Here is a 15,594-nt window from a genome sequence, read left to right on the forward strand (position 1 = left end):
CGTTTTTGAACGAATCTCTTGAATGAATGATTCAATTACAAATAAATTTTAACAGTCACTTGTCGCCACCTGGTGGTGTAACGATATAATTGATACAATCCTTATTTGAAACGGGTCTTCTGACTCTATTTTGATCGCTTCCGTAGACTACAGCGTTTATATCCAAACTATAAACTTTTATCCCAGTACTTCTGTGATATTATGAATATTTGTGACACAGAAATAATAATACTGTGTGGTTGAAAAGACTGTTTGTGAAGCTGTTGCATACCTATGCATGACAACCGCTTTCTTTGGTTCAGTGGCAGCGCCGACGCAGATTTGAATGTTCCGGTGTGATTTTGTAAAGTTATTAAACATAGGAGAATCAGTGTCATTTAAGAATGAGATCACGTGAGTGTTTGAATCAACATTGCGATCTTTTAATGATTAATCGTGCAGCTCGTGTTATGATGTCCAGCCTAACTGGGCTACTAAAACAGGCTGCAGTTACATTTGGTGTGACTATCTCACACTTCACCTTCAACATCCCATATACTTCATCCATATACCCCCGTGGGAATATTCTGGCCTCCTTACAATATTGACTGTAATCGACAGCTTGACTTTCCCAAAGGATATGTGTGCCTCTTCTATCCTTCTACATACACAAACATATCACATGCATCACATGCATGTGTTAAAATAAGCACATGTAATAGAAGCCAGCATAACGTCACACACGCTCCCACACTCAGTACAGTTATCTGCAAACTCATACAGCGTCTGCAGAGGAGGGATTTGGAGCTTTACTCTGCAGAGAGCCTTATAAGGCCGCAAGTGAGGGGTGGTGCTCATCTACCATCAGCTCAATGAACTAACATCATTCAGCCGTGTAACACTCACACACACACACACACACACACACACACAGGCATGCTGTGCCAAGACCCGGGAGAGTGGGGACATTTTTAGCCCACTGAAGCTTCCACACATCTATCCCCACGCGCTGCGAGGGATATGGTTACAGATGTGTGCCGCAGTGTGTGCTGTGATTCGGCACGACTGACGTCAGTACACAGGTCATATTCGCTGAGAGAGAACATTCAGCGCTGATGCCAACACACACACACAAACACACCACGGGTTCTTGATGAATTCAATCCTAGACTTCTGAAGTGAGACGTGCTTACTTAACACAATCAAACCACACTGACACAAAACAAGGGATGTGCATGACTAGTTGACTAAATGAAACTGCTGCTGCCAGTTGACATTGGAAATACTAACTAATCATTTAAATTAAATCTCTTTTGCACATTTTGCTTTATATTTTTTATAAAGGTTGCATTCAAATTAGAGTCATGTTAATATTACAGTTTAAAATAACACATTATTTTATTGTATTTCTGGAGTGGAACATAAAATAATTTCAATTTATCTCAGACTTTAAATGCACTCATTTCAGAGAAATGTCCATTCAAAGGATGTACAAGGTATTTTGGCATGTAACAATTATTTAAGAAATTCTGTTTATAATAGGCTATTGAGTTTGTAATTATTGGTCCTGCACTGCCTATTGATTCAGCTGATTTTAATAAATATGAAATAAATATATAAAATATGAAATAAATATAAAATTTAAAGTAAAAAATATTTTTAAAAAAGTCTATGTTGATTGAGTGAATGCTTAAGTTTAATGTACAATGATCATAAAGCAAGGCAGGTACATTGCATACAGTATATTTTTCAGCGGCATTCAATGGGGTTTGATTCATAGATGAAGCAATTTCAAATGGATTGCTTTTGACAGTCTTCAGGGGGTTTGTTAGACTAGTAGTCGGTTACAAAATTTCCATTTAAAGTGCCCATATTATGCTATTTTAAAAGTTCCTAATTTTGTTTCGAAGGTATTAGGTTTACATGCATCCAAGATCAAAAAACACGTTATTTTTCTCATAAGATAAGTTGAACATCACCTCATTTCTCTAAAAGTTTGAAAACAGTTTGAAGATTCAGTCTCTCTAAACCCCTCCTTTCTGAGAGCTTACTCTGCTCTGATTGGTCAGATGGTTGATGATGGGTCTACCGCTGGACCACAAAACCAGTCATAAGGGTAAATTTTTTTGAAATTGAGATTTATACATCATCTGAAAGCCGAATAAATAAGCTTTCCATTTGTTAGGATAGGACAATATTTGGCCGATACACAACTATTTGAAAATCTGGAATCTGAGGTCGCAAAAAAAAAAAAAAAAAAAAAAAAAAAATTCAAAATACTGAGAAAAATCGCCTTTAAAGTTGTCCAAATAAATTACTTAGCAATGCATATCCAATTACAAGAATACATTTTTGATATATTTATGGTAGGAAATTTACTAAATATCTTCATGGAACCTGATCTTTACTTAATATCCTAATGATTTTTGGCATAAAAGAAAAATCGATAATTTTGACCCATACAATGTATTGCTGGCTATTGCTACAAATATACCCGTGTGACTTATGGCTGGTTTTGTGGTCCAGGGTCACAAATCTGAATTTCAGCTCTGCTTGATACACAGTGATATGAACAGTAATGATGGCATCTGTTTTTTCCATATAAATTCCAGACAACACAAACCAAACTCTTCCAGGCCTCAGCTACAACTCCAGAGTTTGAAGGCGGGTCAAAGTAGACGTTGTTTGCAGGCAGCCAATGAAGACCATAGGTTGACACTATGCTAATTTGTTACATTGTTACGTAAGTATGTAACAAAATGAAAGGCTGGAATTGCTGACGACTCATTTTGGCAGTTTGATTCTTTCTTTTAGAAGACAATTTTTTTTGTTGAGCACTTTGATCTTTAAAACCTTTGCAGACCTTTTACATTCATAAAGAGCTATTTTACACACTGCATGAAAAGTAATATTTGAAAAAGCATAATAGAGGCTCTTTAAAACATTAATGAAATCAGTCTTGGCATACATCCCTACACAAAACGATGACTAGGAACTTCCTGACTACCTCACGATCGGAGAACTCTGCGTTCTCACAGTACTGGGGGAGAAACCACACACACAGCCACATCAGAGGTTTCCACAACACACTCCGAAGTAACACACCAATGCAGAATTCAGCCGCAGTCGAAGGAAAAAACGAATAAAACGGGAATTAAATCGAAGGTTCAAAACATCTTGAAACAGAATGAGCACTAAATGTTGCTGTTTGTGACAAGCGAACACAATGGTGTGGCCCGTTTTGGGGGCCAGAGAAAAACAAAGCGGCTGTATCAGCTCTGTGTGTGTGATGTGGAAGAGACAGCGTGTGCCAAATACCATTCCCTTTAGCAAAGGAAAAACTTCCATCTCCCACACACACACCAGATGTTTTGCCTACTTCAGCAAGTTGAGACACACACACACACTCGGTTTCCCCTCCCCTAGCCGCTGCACTCATCCTAGGAGCTGTAAACTGCGAGACTCAAAGCAGATTTTTCCTCAGCCCAAGATGGCCGTCGGCCGCTGGCCTCTTTTGATACAGACGCGAGGTGAAAGCAGCCGCTGCTGTTCGTCGTCTCTGACTCCTCGCATTCCCCCGGACGTGAGAAAAGGCGGATCTTCAAAGAACTTATCAGGGAAGGCTTATGGAGACCTACTTCACACGGCTCACAAAAGCTCTCATGTTTGCTCACACTTTGAACGTGGTTACATGTCTTGATAGAAAGGGAAAGAAATGATATGACTTATGACCTTCACAAAAATACCATGGGAAATTAAAGTTTTTCTGGACATGGTATCCAAGGTACTTCACAGAATACCACTGTATTACCATGTTTCCATCATGTCCGAAAAACATGAAAATACTATAGCACTTGCACCTTTGAAGGATCATATAAATACCATGGTATTTGAATATAGTAATCATGTATAAATATATATGTAGTTCAACAAATGCAAAAAAAAAAAAAAAAAAGTAAATGACTAGTCTTTCCAATGTTGAATAGCAGCAGCAGTATCATTTAGTCAATTAATCGACTAGTCTCGCACATCCCTAATGCTAATACATACATGTTTTTATACATTGTCATGATGAAAAACTATGGTATATATTAAAGTACAATGGTATTATCATTCAGTGCCATTAATGGCACATGGTACAGTCAGCCACAGTACATTTTGTAAGGGAAGACTTTGAAAGTGGTTATTGACAGTTCCAAAGAAAAACGGACTCAAGACTGTAACGAAAAGTACCATGGTGATACCATATAATGATGATACCATGATGGTAAATACTATAACATTAGGTGAGATATATCTTACATGGAATTACAAATATTTTGAAAAATAACATACAAATGAGGTATATGAATATGATATTGATTTAAAAAAAAAAAAAAAAAAAAAAAAAAAAAAAACTTATTTACTGTTCAAAAGTTAGAGGTAAGTAAGATTTTTTGTTTTGTTTTTTGATCATTTAAAAAATAATAATAATATTGATAATATTTAGCAAGGACGCATTAAATGGATCAAAATTATGCATTGTTACAAAAAAAAAAAAAACCTTTCAAAAAGTATCAATCTTTCAACAAAAATATTAAGCAGCACAATTGTGTTTAAATTGATAATAACAAAATGGAATAATATGTAAGATATTTGGATTAAAATATCCAAAAAGAACAATATTATAGATTTTGCTGACTTGTGTGTACTTGCATTATCCTAAATGTTTCCAACAATGTTTAAATCCAGAGAAATCAGCGATTTTAACCAGTGTAACAACAGCCCATGTCATTGTGTCGCCTGTCAATGACATCATATCCACATTAACCTCGATTTCTGGTTTAACTTCCACAGAAACACCATAGGGAAACACCAAAGACACTTTAAAATATTATGTGTTATATTAGACAGGTGAGCAACTGATTGGATACATTTATCGATAGAAAAATCATTGTTATATAGCTCAACACACAGATAGTGTTAGTGTTTGAATCTCTTGTTTTCTTGATTTACCGCGAGTAACATGTTTGTACCATGCCCCAGAGAAAACTATACACTATTTTGTCAATTATAGCATAATCAGAGAGAGCTTTATTTGTTGTAACAGTAATATAGCATTTTCTCCACCATACAATTTATTTAAAGCCCAAATTAAATGTGTTCAGCATATAAAGCGATTGTGTCTCTTCAGAAAATTTGCACTAAACAACTCAATTTATATGGATTCGTTTTGCAATCCCTTTATGAACTTTTGAAGCGTCAAAGTGGTAGTCGCGTAGCTGTCAATGGAGGGACAAATTGCTCCGATTTCTTTTTTTTACGATTTATTTTTGCCGTTTATGCATTTATTATGATAGGACAGTAAGCAGACAGGAAGCGAAGCGGGAGAAAGAGGGGGACGGGATTGGGAAAGGTCCGTGAGCCGGGACTTGATCTCGGGTCTGCCGAAGCGCGACGACACTATATGTCGGCGTGCTGCCCACTAGGCTATTGGAGCCAACAAATCGCTCAAATTTCATTAAAATATCTTTATTTGTGTTCAAGAAGAATGAAAGTCTTATGGGTGTGGAACAACATGAGGGTGAGTAAATGATGAGATATTTTTCATTTTTGGGTGAACTAACCCTTTAAATTAAAGTCTATTTTTGGTGAAGACAGAGATATAAGAGTCTCCTGATAGACAGAGACAGAATAAAAAGACCAAAATGGACAAGTCGTGAGAACTTCACCTGACAAGAGTCGGCTCACATTGTCAAAACTCAGTGTCCCTGATAAGCAGGAGCAGCATGACTCACTCAACACACTTACACGTGATATACCTTTAAACAAAAGGCATCTGACAACAAAGAGCTGGAACTCACAACGCCAACTGTGTTACACAGAAAAAGGGGGTGAAAAGAGAGAAAGAAGAAAATAAAAGACGGCCCGCTTGAGGCGCAGGCATGCCTGAGCGGACTCACTTGAGAAACTTTCCACTGGCGCTCTGACCTCAGCGACAAGGGCGCGCTCACACACACACACACACACACACACACACACACACACAGAGAAAGACTTCACAACAAATTCAAAACTGACAAAGGCGACCTGCAAGAGCTCACAAAGTATGTAAGCCTCTCTGTGAAACACGTCCCAGAATGGCTTTCAGCTTCGCGCCACGGTCGTATTTACCGCCAGTAACGCAAACACAAACAAAAACAAATGTCAGTCAGTGAGTTTGCCGCAGCTTCATTTGGATGGCGTCTACTATGTTGTTGTGGGGAGAACTGTGAGGAGAGTGATTTACCGCCATCCTCTAAAAGCAAATATAACATCGTAAAGAAGAATTCAGAGTCGTAAATATTGCACATCACCTAAAACAAGCGCTCTCACTCACACACACACTGATGTCTTTTCCTGTCATATCTTTATGAACTCTCTGTTCTTGCATTGGCCTTGCCCCAACCCTGACCAGAGAGAGATAGAGAGAGAGCAAGAGAAATAAAAAGAGGGAGAGAAGGAGTGCGTGTGGCTGGGGTGAAGTAAGGACATGAAGCTGATGGATCCAACTGGGCCATGAGGAACTCTTCCAGACCAACGGAGCTGGGAGGAGCAGGAGTGGAAGAACAGTACTGCTTCTCTCTCAAACACACACACAAACACACACACACACACTAAAAAACAGATCCAACATCCACTCAGCACTTTTGCTCAACAGAACTAAACATAAATATGTAAGACACATGGAAATGTGTACTAGGGTTGTCATGATACAGACTTAGAACAGACTTCAGTTTTTTATTTTTAATAAATACAGTCAAAATAGTCCAGAATATGAAAATATATATATAAAAAAAACCACTCTCTCTAAAATGTGTGTATGTACTGTATATGGGTCAATGACGTGACGGGTCCTTTTTTTGTCCAAATGCCTTATTAATAAAAAAACAAAACAAAGATATGACATCCAAAGTATGTAAGGTAGTACAACTTGATCTCTTTTATTGAATTCAAAAGGTTTTAATTATATTTTGCTACATATAAAGGTATTTTAAAGATTTGAAGTGTCAAAAGGTCATTCGGTTTAACTGTCCAAAGGCCAATACAGCCACTTCATTTGTGATTAAAATATCTTAATGTGTAATAAATGTATATATTTTTTATTCTGGCATGATTTTATAACATCATATATCAACATAGTGCAAAATGGTATTAAAATTATGTGTAGAAGTCGTTGCTTTGTTATGAGAAAGAATGTCCGGAAAAATGAATTTCATAGATGTCATTCGGAGTAACCAATATAAAGGGACCATTTTGGATCAAGTCATGCGGTCAGTATCACGTGACAGGATGTGACACCATTTAGACACCTGCAAAGGACCAAATGGTTTTGAAGCAAAGTAACTAACTCTCTTTAAACTATTTGAAAAATTCATGTTTTCACTTGCTCATACGCATGTCCCGAAACATCAGGTCATTCGGTACAACCGCTATAAAACATGGAAAATGTTGTAATATTTAAAAAACTTATTAAATATAAAATGTTTGATTGTCCTTTTGCTAGCTAGCTAGATATCAGCCTGTTAGCATTGTTTGAAAATATCGTCATTCGGTATAACCAAAAATGTCATTCGGCAAAACCGAAATTTTGGTTAAACCCAATGACTTTTTTGGTGACAAATTTTGTCCATCTTGTAAAAAAAAAAAAAAAAAAAAAATGACAAAAGTAGTGTTAATTGATTATAAAAACCACATAATCTCATTGTTAAAACTTAAAAATTAATTATATCTCCATTTTTTTTTTTACACTTTTAAAAACTTTCATTTGAGATATATAACAACTTTCATATGATATAAAGTTATTTGAAATGGAAATATTTTGTAACACTGTCTTAACTTTTGCTTTTGATCAATTTAACGCATTCTTGCAGAATAAAAGTATTAGATTCTTTTATAAAGATCTTACTGACCCCAAACTTTTGAATGGTTGTTTATATAAATATCAGTATTGGCAGAACTTTAATAATGGTGCACCCCTATTGTTTTATTTCAGGATTTAAGTACTGATACTTTTGCCAACCTAACTGAGGAACGAACACATCTAGTGCCATCAAGGAACAAAGCCTGCTTTATTAAAGCTATTGATAGACTTTTGCCGTGTCAGTCCAGACATTGCAATCTCTTAAAAACAGACCCCTATGTCCCGTCCAAAAGACCATACCATTCCAGCCTGTGGCCGCACAATGGGACACCTACCGGTGCCCGACAATGCAAAACACTCTGCTTTCATTCATCCGTCTGGCCGTACAGTTGGTTCAAATGTCTGTCAAGCAGTGGTGGAATAGCAGCACGGATCATTCCCTTACAAACCTATGGCTCACGTCCACCCGTTTGATGCCAAGTCTCATGGTGGGAGCTAGAACACTCTGATACCTGGCCAAGCTCACCACATCCTTCCCTTCCGTTCCGACCCTAACCCTAAATAGTAGCAACACATTAGCAGTGCGAGTACTCTGTGAGAGATTTCTGACAAACTTAGAACTACTTTGAAGAACAAATGGGGACGTGGGAGTTCATGTGGTTCTGTCTTTGGCGGATAAAACAAAAAGCAAATCTCTGATGTGGAAATGATACAATAACCACATAGAATTCAACATTAATGATATAAATGAGAAGAGTAATAATCACATGGATAGAGCTCATATCTGACTTCATAACACTTGATAGAAACTGATATTCTTTGTTACTTCTACTTCAGTTTATCAGCATTTCTAATGTTAGAAATTAACTTTCTGTTCTCTATTTTACGTCTGCACTTCGATTTAAACAGATGGTAGACTCAAAAATGATAACTGTCATTATTTTCTCAACCAAAAGTTGTATAACTTTCTTCTGATGAATACAGGAGACATTCTGACTCTTTTCTGTACATTGAAAGCAAATGGGGGTTTGAGGACTGATGCTGTCAAGCTCCAAAAAAACATGTACCATAAAACTATTCCAAATAAAACATGCGTTCAACAACTTCAAGTCTCTTGAAGCCAAATGATAGCTTTGTGTGAAGAAATGTTCAGCAGTTTTAAGTAGTTTATTCACTGAAAATGTAGTTCTCAAAAAACTCTTGTTCTCTATATTCACAGACACATATATGGTGCACACGTATGAACATCAATGGCACTAAACGGAATTAGCTTTTGTAGCTAATACCAAAATGCAAAAGAGAACATGCCATTGGAGAGATGCGACTGAGAGGGTGATATTTTCTTTAAAATGGCAACTGGTTTCTATTCCCAAAAAACAATTATATGACTTTAAAATACTTGGGTATATAGCTGTATAGCCATGTAACTCCACTGTTTTTTTATTTAATTTTGTTCTTTTTGGAGTTTGACAGCCACTGTCCCCTGCTGATGTATAGAAAACAACTACATAAATATTCTTAAATGGTTAGTTCACCCAAAAATGAATTACTCACCCTCCTGTCGTTCCAAACCCGTAAGACCTTTGTTCATCTTCGGAACATAAATTAAGATATTTTTGATAAAATCTGATGGCTCAGTGAGGCCTCCACTGACAGCAAGATAATTAACACTTTCAGATGTCCAGAAAGCTACTAAAGACGTATTTAAAACAGTTCATGTGACTACAGTGGTCCAACCTCAATGTTATGAAGCGTTGAGAATACTTTTTGTGTGCCAAAAAAACAAAATAACAACTTTATTCAACAATATCTAGAGATGGGTGATTTTAAAACACTGCTTCATGAAGCTTCGAAGCTTTACGAATCTTTTGTTTCGAATCAGTGGTTTGGAGCACCAAAGTCACGTGATTTCAGTAAACAAGGCTTCATTATGTCATAAGTGTTTCGAAATTTCAATGGTTCACACGAGACTGTGGCAGCTGGATACGCGCTCCGAACCACTGATTTTGAAACAAAAGATTTGTAAAGCTTCAAAGCTTCATGAAGCTGTAACGGTGGCGACACCCGGATGTACACTTTTAATCTCAAAATTATATTTTTTTTTTTTGTTTGGGCACCAGACAGTAAAGACTGTCAAATTTAAACTTTTCCCGGTTAGCTCTAAAGCCACCCGTTGCATACAATAATCAATACTCAAAAAAAGGAAAGAAAAAAACAAGATAAATTCTCAAGTTCATTTATTTAAAGGGGGGGGGGGGATTTGAGATTTTCACACAAACAGATTAACAAGTTTGCATAGAGTGGAGCAACAATAATCATGAGTCCAGAAGAGGAAAAACAGCTTGAATGCAAAGTCAACTCAGTTTTGAGTAATTGGTGACGGTCCTGCTAAGGGGTTCAAGCAAGTAGAGTTTTTTTTTCAGTCACTCACAGTTCAGGCAACGATATGGCAATACAATAGAAGTTCCAAAATTTGTCACCGGATAACAGTGGGTTTCTTTCCATATCAGCATGCTCAAAACTGCAGGTTTGAGCAGATCGCAGGTTCAATGATGAGTGCTTAGGGAACGACGAGGCGTCTAATCGACGTGAATCCATCGGATATCTCCGTATCAGCTGAGCCAGCACGCATAAACTGGAGTGGGCTTGTATGAAACTTGTACGTGCAAGTACAATCAATCATTTCTCCTCTCCCAAACTCACTGGAGCGCGTCCAAAAGCAACAGGCCGGAACCGCACGTCACACGACATATGTCACTCGTCATCTCACACGTCATCACGTTTACCTTTCCTGCAGGATATCTGCCTCAGGAACAACGCCCCCTAGGTGCGCTATTTTCCCCCTTTTATACGTTTCTCTTATTAACACGCCTCCTTTGTGACATTCGTTAAAATGAAAGTAAACGGGATTACCAGCTGCTCTGCTATAAAGCAGTGTTTTGAAATCGCCCATCACTAGATATTGTTGAATAAAGTCATTATTTTGTTTTTTTGGCACACAAAAAGTATTCTTGTCACTTCATAACATTAAGGTTGAACCACTGTAGTCACATGAACTGTTTTAAATATGTCTTTAGTAGCTTTCTGGGCATCTGAAAGTGTTCATTGTCTTGCTGGCAAAAGAGACCTCACTGAGCCATCGGATTTTATCAAAAATATCTTAATTTGTGTTCTGAAGATAAACGAAGGTCTTACGGGTGTGGAACGACATGAGGGTGAGTAATTAATGACAGAATTTTCATTTTTGGGTGAACTAACACTTTAATATCACCTTTTGTGAAAAAGTCATACATGTTTGGAACAGCATGAATTTTCGTTTTTGAGTGAAATAATTAATTTAAATACATTCTATTTAAAACAATACCTGTCTAACGGTTGGAAACATTACAATTATTTAATGTTTTTGAAAAAAGTCTCTTATGCTCACCCAGGCTGCATTTATTTGAAGACTTTATCAAAAAAAACAGTAAAAACAGTAATATAGTGAAATATTATTACAAATTAAACTGTTTTCTATTGTAATATATTTTAAAATATAATTTATTCCCGTGATTTAAGCATCATTACTCCAGTCTTCAGTGTCACATGATCCTTCAGAAATCATTCTAATATGCTGATTTGCTGCTCACTAAACATAGGAATAAATTACATTTTTAAATGTATCAAAACAGAAAATTGCAATAATACTTCACAATATTACTGTTTTTTTTTTTGTTGTTGTTGTTTTTGATTAAATAAATCCAGCCATGGTGAGCAGAAGAGACTTCTTTCAAAAAATGGTAATGTTTCCAAACTTTTGACAGCATAGATATAAATGTAGATAAAATATAAGACAAAAACACTACGAAACTAGACAGAACTATAAAAGATATAGAAGTATTGCAAATAAAGAACCGAGAAATCCTTGCATTTCATATTACTTGGATATGTGTCATTTCTGGTGGTGGCATAATGTGCTCTGAGCATCTGCTAAATTTTGACCTTGGATACTAAAAACACAATTTGTATGAATGCACATGAGAGTACTTACTCCAAAATGTTCTGAGGGCTGAAAGGAATAGGTTACCCTTATTAAGCAAACATTTTACTTGCTGCCTTAAAACACTTCAAAGAAAAACAAATCCTATGTGTGCTGTATGGATATAGATGGGTCACTCTGCATGAAACACTGATTGGAGAAATTCTGGTTCCTCTTATACACAGCCTTGATCAGTTAATCTCTTAAACCCTCCTTATTTCCCTCTCCTTCTCCTGCTGTGTGCCCCTTCCTACCTCTCTCTTTACTTCCTCTCCATCCCTCCATATCTCTGCCTGTGTCGACTTTAACAAGCGGCTCTGTAAAACAGGCACAAAAGCTGCTGTTACATTCCAACCCTGGAGCTACTCACACACACACACACCTCTCATTTCCCCGTTCACACGCATTCCAAGGATCTCATCAAAGAACAAAGCACTAGACCTGCCAACCTCATCCCACTATGACCTTGACAGTGATCTCTAGTTTAGCCATTTTTATGAACCGGCTTCCTGCCTGATCCATCTTTGCTCACGCACCAACTAGAGCTTTCCATCATTTGTAATGTAAATGAATGCTCAATTAATAGTTAACATTAATAATGCAAAATGCACTATTACTACTGCATAACTGCATCATTTTGTATCACAAACATGAATAATTACAGCTAAAAAATGTATAATTTAATGAGGAAAGATGCATATTGAGGACTCTGTGCATTCAAAATTAGGATTTTGGTGGAAGATAAAACATTAAAATATCATTTACATTGACTAAAGACTTATGTTGTTACAAAATTCTTTAAAATATATTAAAATAATAAAAACAGCTATTTTTTTAATTGTAATAATTTTTCAAAATGCTACTGTTTTTTATTGTATTTTTCATTAAATAAACAGCCTTGGTGAGCATAAGATATTTCTTTCAAAAAACAATTTATTTGATAAAAAAAAAAAAACTGTAATATTGTGAAATATTACAATTTAAAACAGACGTTTTCTATTTAAATATATTTTAAAATGTAATTTATTCCTGTGATGTCAAAGCTGAATTTTCAGCATCATTACTTCAGTGTCACATGATCCTTCAGAAATCATTTTAATATGATGATTTGCTGCTCAAGAAACATTTATTACAGTTGTGTACATTTTTTTTTTTCAGGATTATTTGATGAATAGGAAGTTCAAAAGCATTTATCTGAAATAGAAAGCTTTTGTAACATTATACACTACCGTTCAAATATTTGAGGTCAGTAAGAACTATATATATAGTTCATAAGCTTCAAATTATTAATGACAAATAAACAATAGCCTGATTTCAATTCAAAACAGCTCCCTGGATTCATCCTGGACTGATGCTTTGGTTCTATCCTGAATACCCATGATTTCCCTCTGATCTGATCCCAGAGCTCCGCCTCTAACTGGTCAGGCTGCTGCACAATGCTTGGCATTTCAAATCTCTTAAAGGATGCATGAAAGGGAGGGGAAAACAACAAAAAGGAAAACGTGGTTGAAACGGAGCAAGAGGGGTAAGAGGACAAGAAGGCACTCTGCAGGGTGACCCCCATCACGGTGGCCTGAGGTGGGCTGGGCTTCTAATCGTCTCACTCTGACCAAACCCACCAAAGAACTCTGTCACCCCGCCCCACCCCACGACTGCCCAATCGTAATGCGGCTTTCTGAAGCCCCCGGCGTCTCAGCCTGTGGCCCCTTAATCCACTGTGACATGGGAAAAAAAGCAGTGTGGCAACAGCGTTACCATAGAGATGGGTGTCATTGGCGCAGAGCCACACAGGAGCACGCCATGGGCAGAACATGTGCAGATGAAATTAGGAACTGGAGGTTAAGACAGACAACCTGCTTAACAGTGGAGTTTCCAAGGGGCTGAGCCCAAGACATCAGGGGTGTTGAGGAGGCATTACACACCTCTTAATTTGAGTATACCTCAATTCTCCTTTCCCAGAGATGCAAACTCATCAGGGGTGAAAAAGGTGACCTTTCTAAGACCAAATTCACACAGCAACAGAATACAGTTGTCATTCTGTATTTGAGTTCTTAATACGGTTACGTTCACACACAGTTCAGTTTTTTAACCGCATTGTATAACCGAACTCACACCTGTAAATTTTCAGGACTCAAAACTGCATTCTCAGAAAACCTGCACTGTGTGAAAGGAACCGGACTTAACAACTAGATGTCGGTCATGTAATACTGTGCAAGAGAGCCGCTCTGTGCTGCACAAACGCGTGCCTACCGTGTTTCGCTTTCGGTAACTTACAGTGACGGAGATATGAGCTGTGTGTCATCTGAAGGTTTTAGATCCAGTCACTGTTCTCCACCAGAGCTGCTCCAGTCAATTCGACAAAATTTTGACGAAATTTGCACTGTCCTATCTGCACTGCACTTTAACGGTCTATGCTACGGCACTGACTGCGTTTTTTTTTTTTTCTCAGTTCATCAGTCACGTGGTCTCTGTGTGTATGTGTGTGTGTATGTATAATGAGGGAAAAAGAGAGCAAGAGAGATTTTAGCAGTCAGCACCCTGTACGGCGAACGGTGACAGCACTGTGCTAAGTTTAAACAACTAACATATACTTAATTCCTTTCTTATTTTCACTAAAGTCCTGAGCAGTTCCAGGCAAAAAACATTCGGGGCTAGACTAAAATCATTCTGGTCATAGAGAGTAAGAGGAGGCGTTTCTATTTCCTGCAGATGATGTTCACTATGTTGCATTTATTGCTGCTGTGGTAAAATCATCACAGCTCTAGTCTCCAGAGAAACACAGTGGGTTTTACTAAAATACACACAAACATAGACACATAGGGCTTCCTAGAGTAAAAAAACAAAATGGTTACGCAACACTGAAGCCCCTGTGCGCTCTCTCACAGTCACAACACACACACAAAGCACCCAAACCAAGTCAAGCAAGCAAGCATGGGTACTGGTTCTCACCCCATCAAAACAACTGCCTATAGAACAAACTAAGGCAAATTCACTAAACTGTCTGAAAAATCGGACAAAAATGATAATTCTGTCATCACTTACTCATCCTTGTCTCATTTCAAATCTTGACTTTTCATCTTCTGCGCAACACAAAAGAAGATATGAAAAATGTCTCCGTGTTTTGGACCCCCCTGACTTCCACAAAACAGTTCAAACTATTTTAAGAAAATTCATTTAGGTTTGGAACGACAAAAGGATGGGTAAATTACACAATTTTCATTATTGGGTGAATCAATAATATTATTTTTAGTGCAAAAAAAAAAAAATGCTATTAACAACAAAGACAGAGCATGCATATACTGCTATCAGTGGTCAATTATCATTAAAGGGTTAGTTCACCCAAAAATGAAAATTCTGTCATTAATTACTCACCCTCATGTCGTTCCACACCCATAAGACCTTTGTTCACCTTCAAAACACAAATTAAGATATTTTTGATGAATTCCGATGGCTCAGCAAAGCCTGCATTGCCAGCAAGTTAATTAACACTTTCAGATGCCCAGAAAGCTACTAAAAACATATTTAAAACAGTTCATGTGACTACAGTGGTTCAACCTAAATGTTATGTAGCGACGAGAATACTTTTTGTGTGCCAAAAAAACAAAATAATGACTTTATTCAACAATATCTAGTGATGGGTGATTTCAAAACACTGCTTCATGAAGCTTCAAAGCTTTACGAATCTTTTGTTTCGAATCAGTGGTTCCAGTGGTTC

At 37.1% G+C, this 15,594-nt stretch overlaps 1 protein-coding gene across 2 annotated transcripts in view; it reads right to left on the bottom strand.

Moving 5' to 3' along the window:
* irs1 (insulin receptor substrate 1) overlaps positions 1-15,594 on the bottom strand; it is a 30,371-nt gene that overhangs the window by 8,041 nt on the left and 6,736 nt on the right. Inside the window, exon 2 of one of the 2 annotated variants that reach the window (XM_051863488.1) lies at positions 12,134-12,196. The exons of the other annotated variant lie outside the window; for it this stretch is intronic. Within the exon in view, the coding sequence (XP_051719448.1) occupies positions 12,134-12,196 (63 nt within the window). The remainder of the gene's footprint in view (positions 1-12,133; positions 12,197-15,594) is intronic. 2 annotated transcript variants of the gene reach the window in all.

Source organism: Ctenopharyngodon idella, chromosome 15 (genome assembly GCF_019924925.1).
Source record: "Ctenopharyngodon idella isolate HZGC_01 chromosome 15, HZGC01, whole genome shotgun sequence".
In the NCBI taxonomy this organism is placed as follows: Eukaryota; Metazoa; Chordata; class Actinopteri; order Cypriniformes; family Xenocyprididae; genus Ctenopharyngodon; species Ctenopharyngodon idella.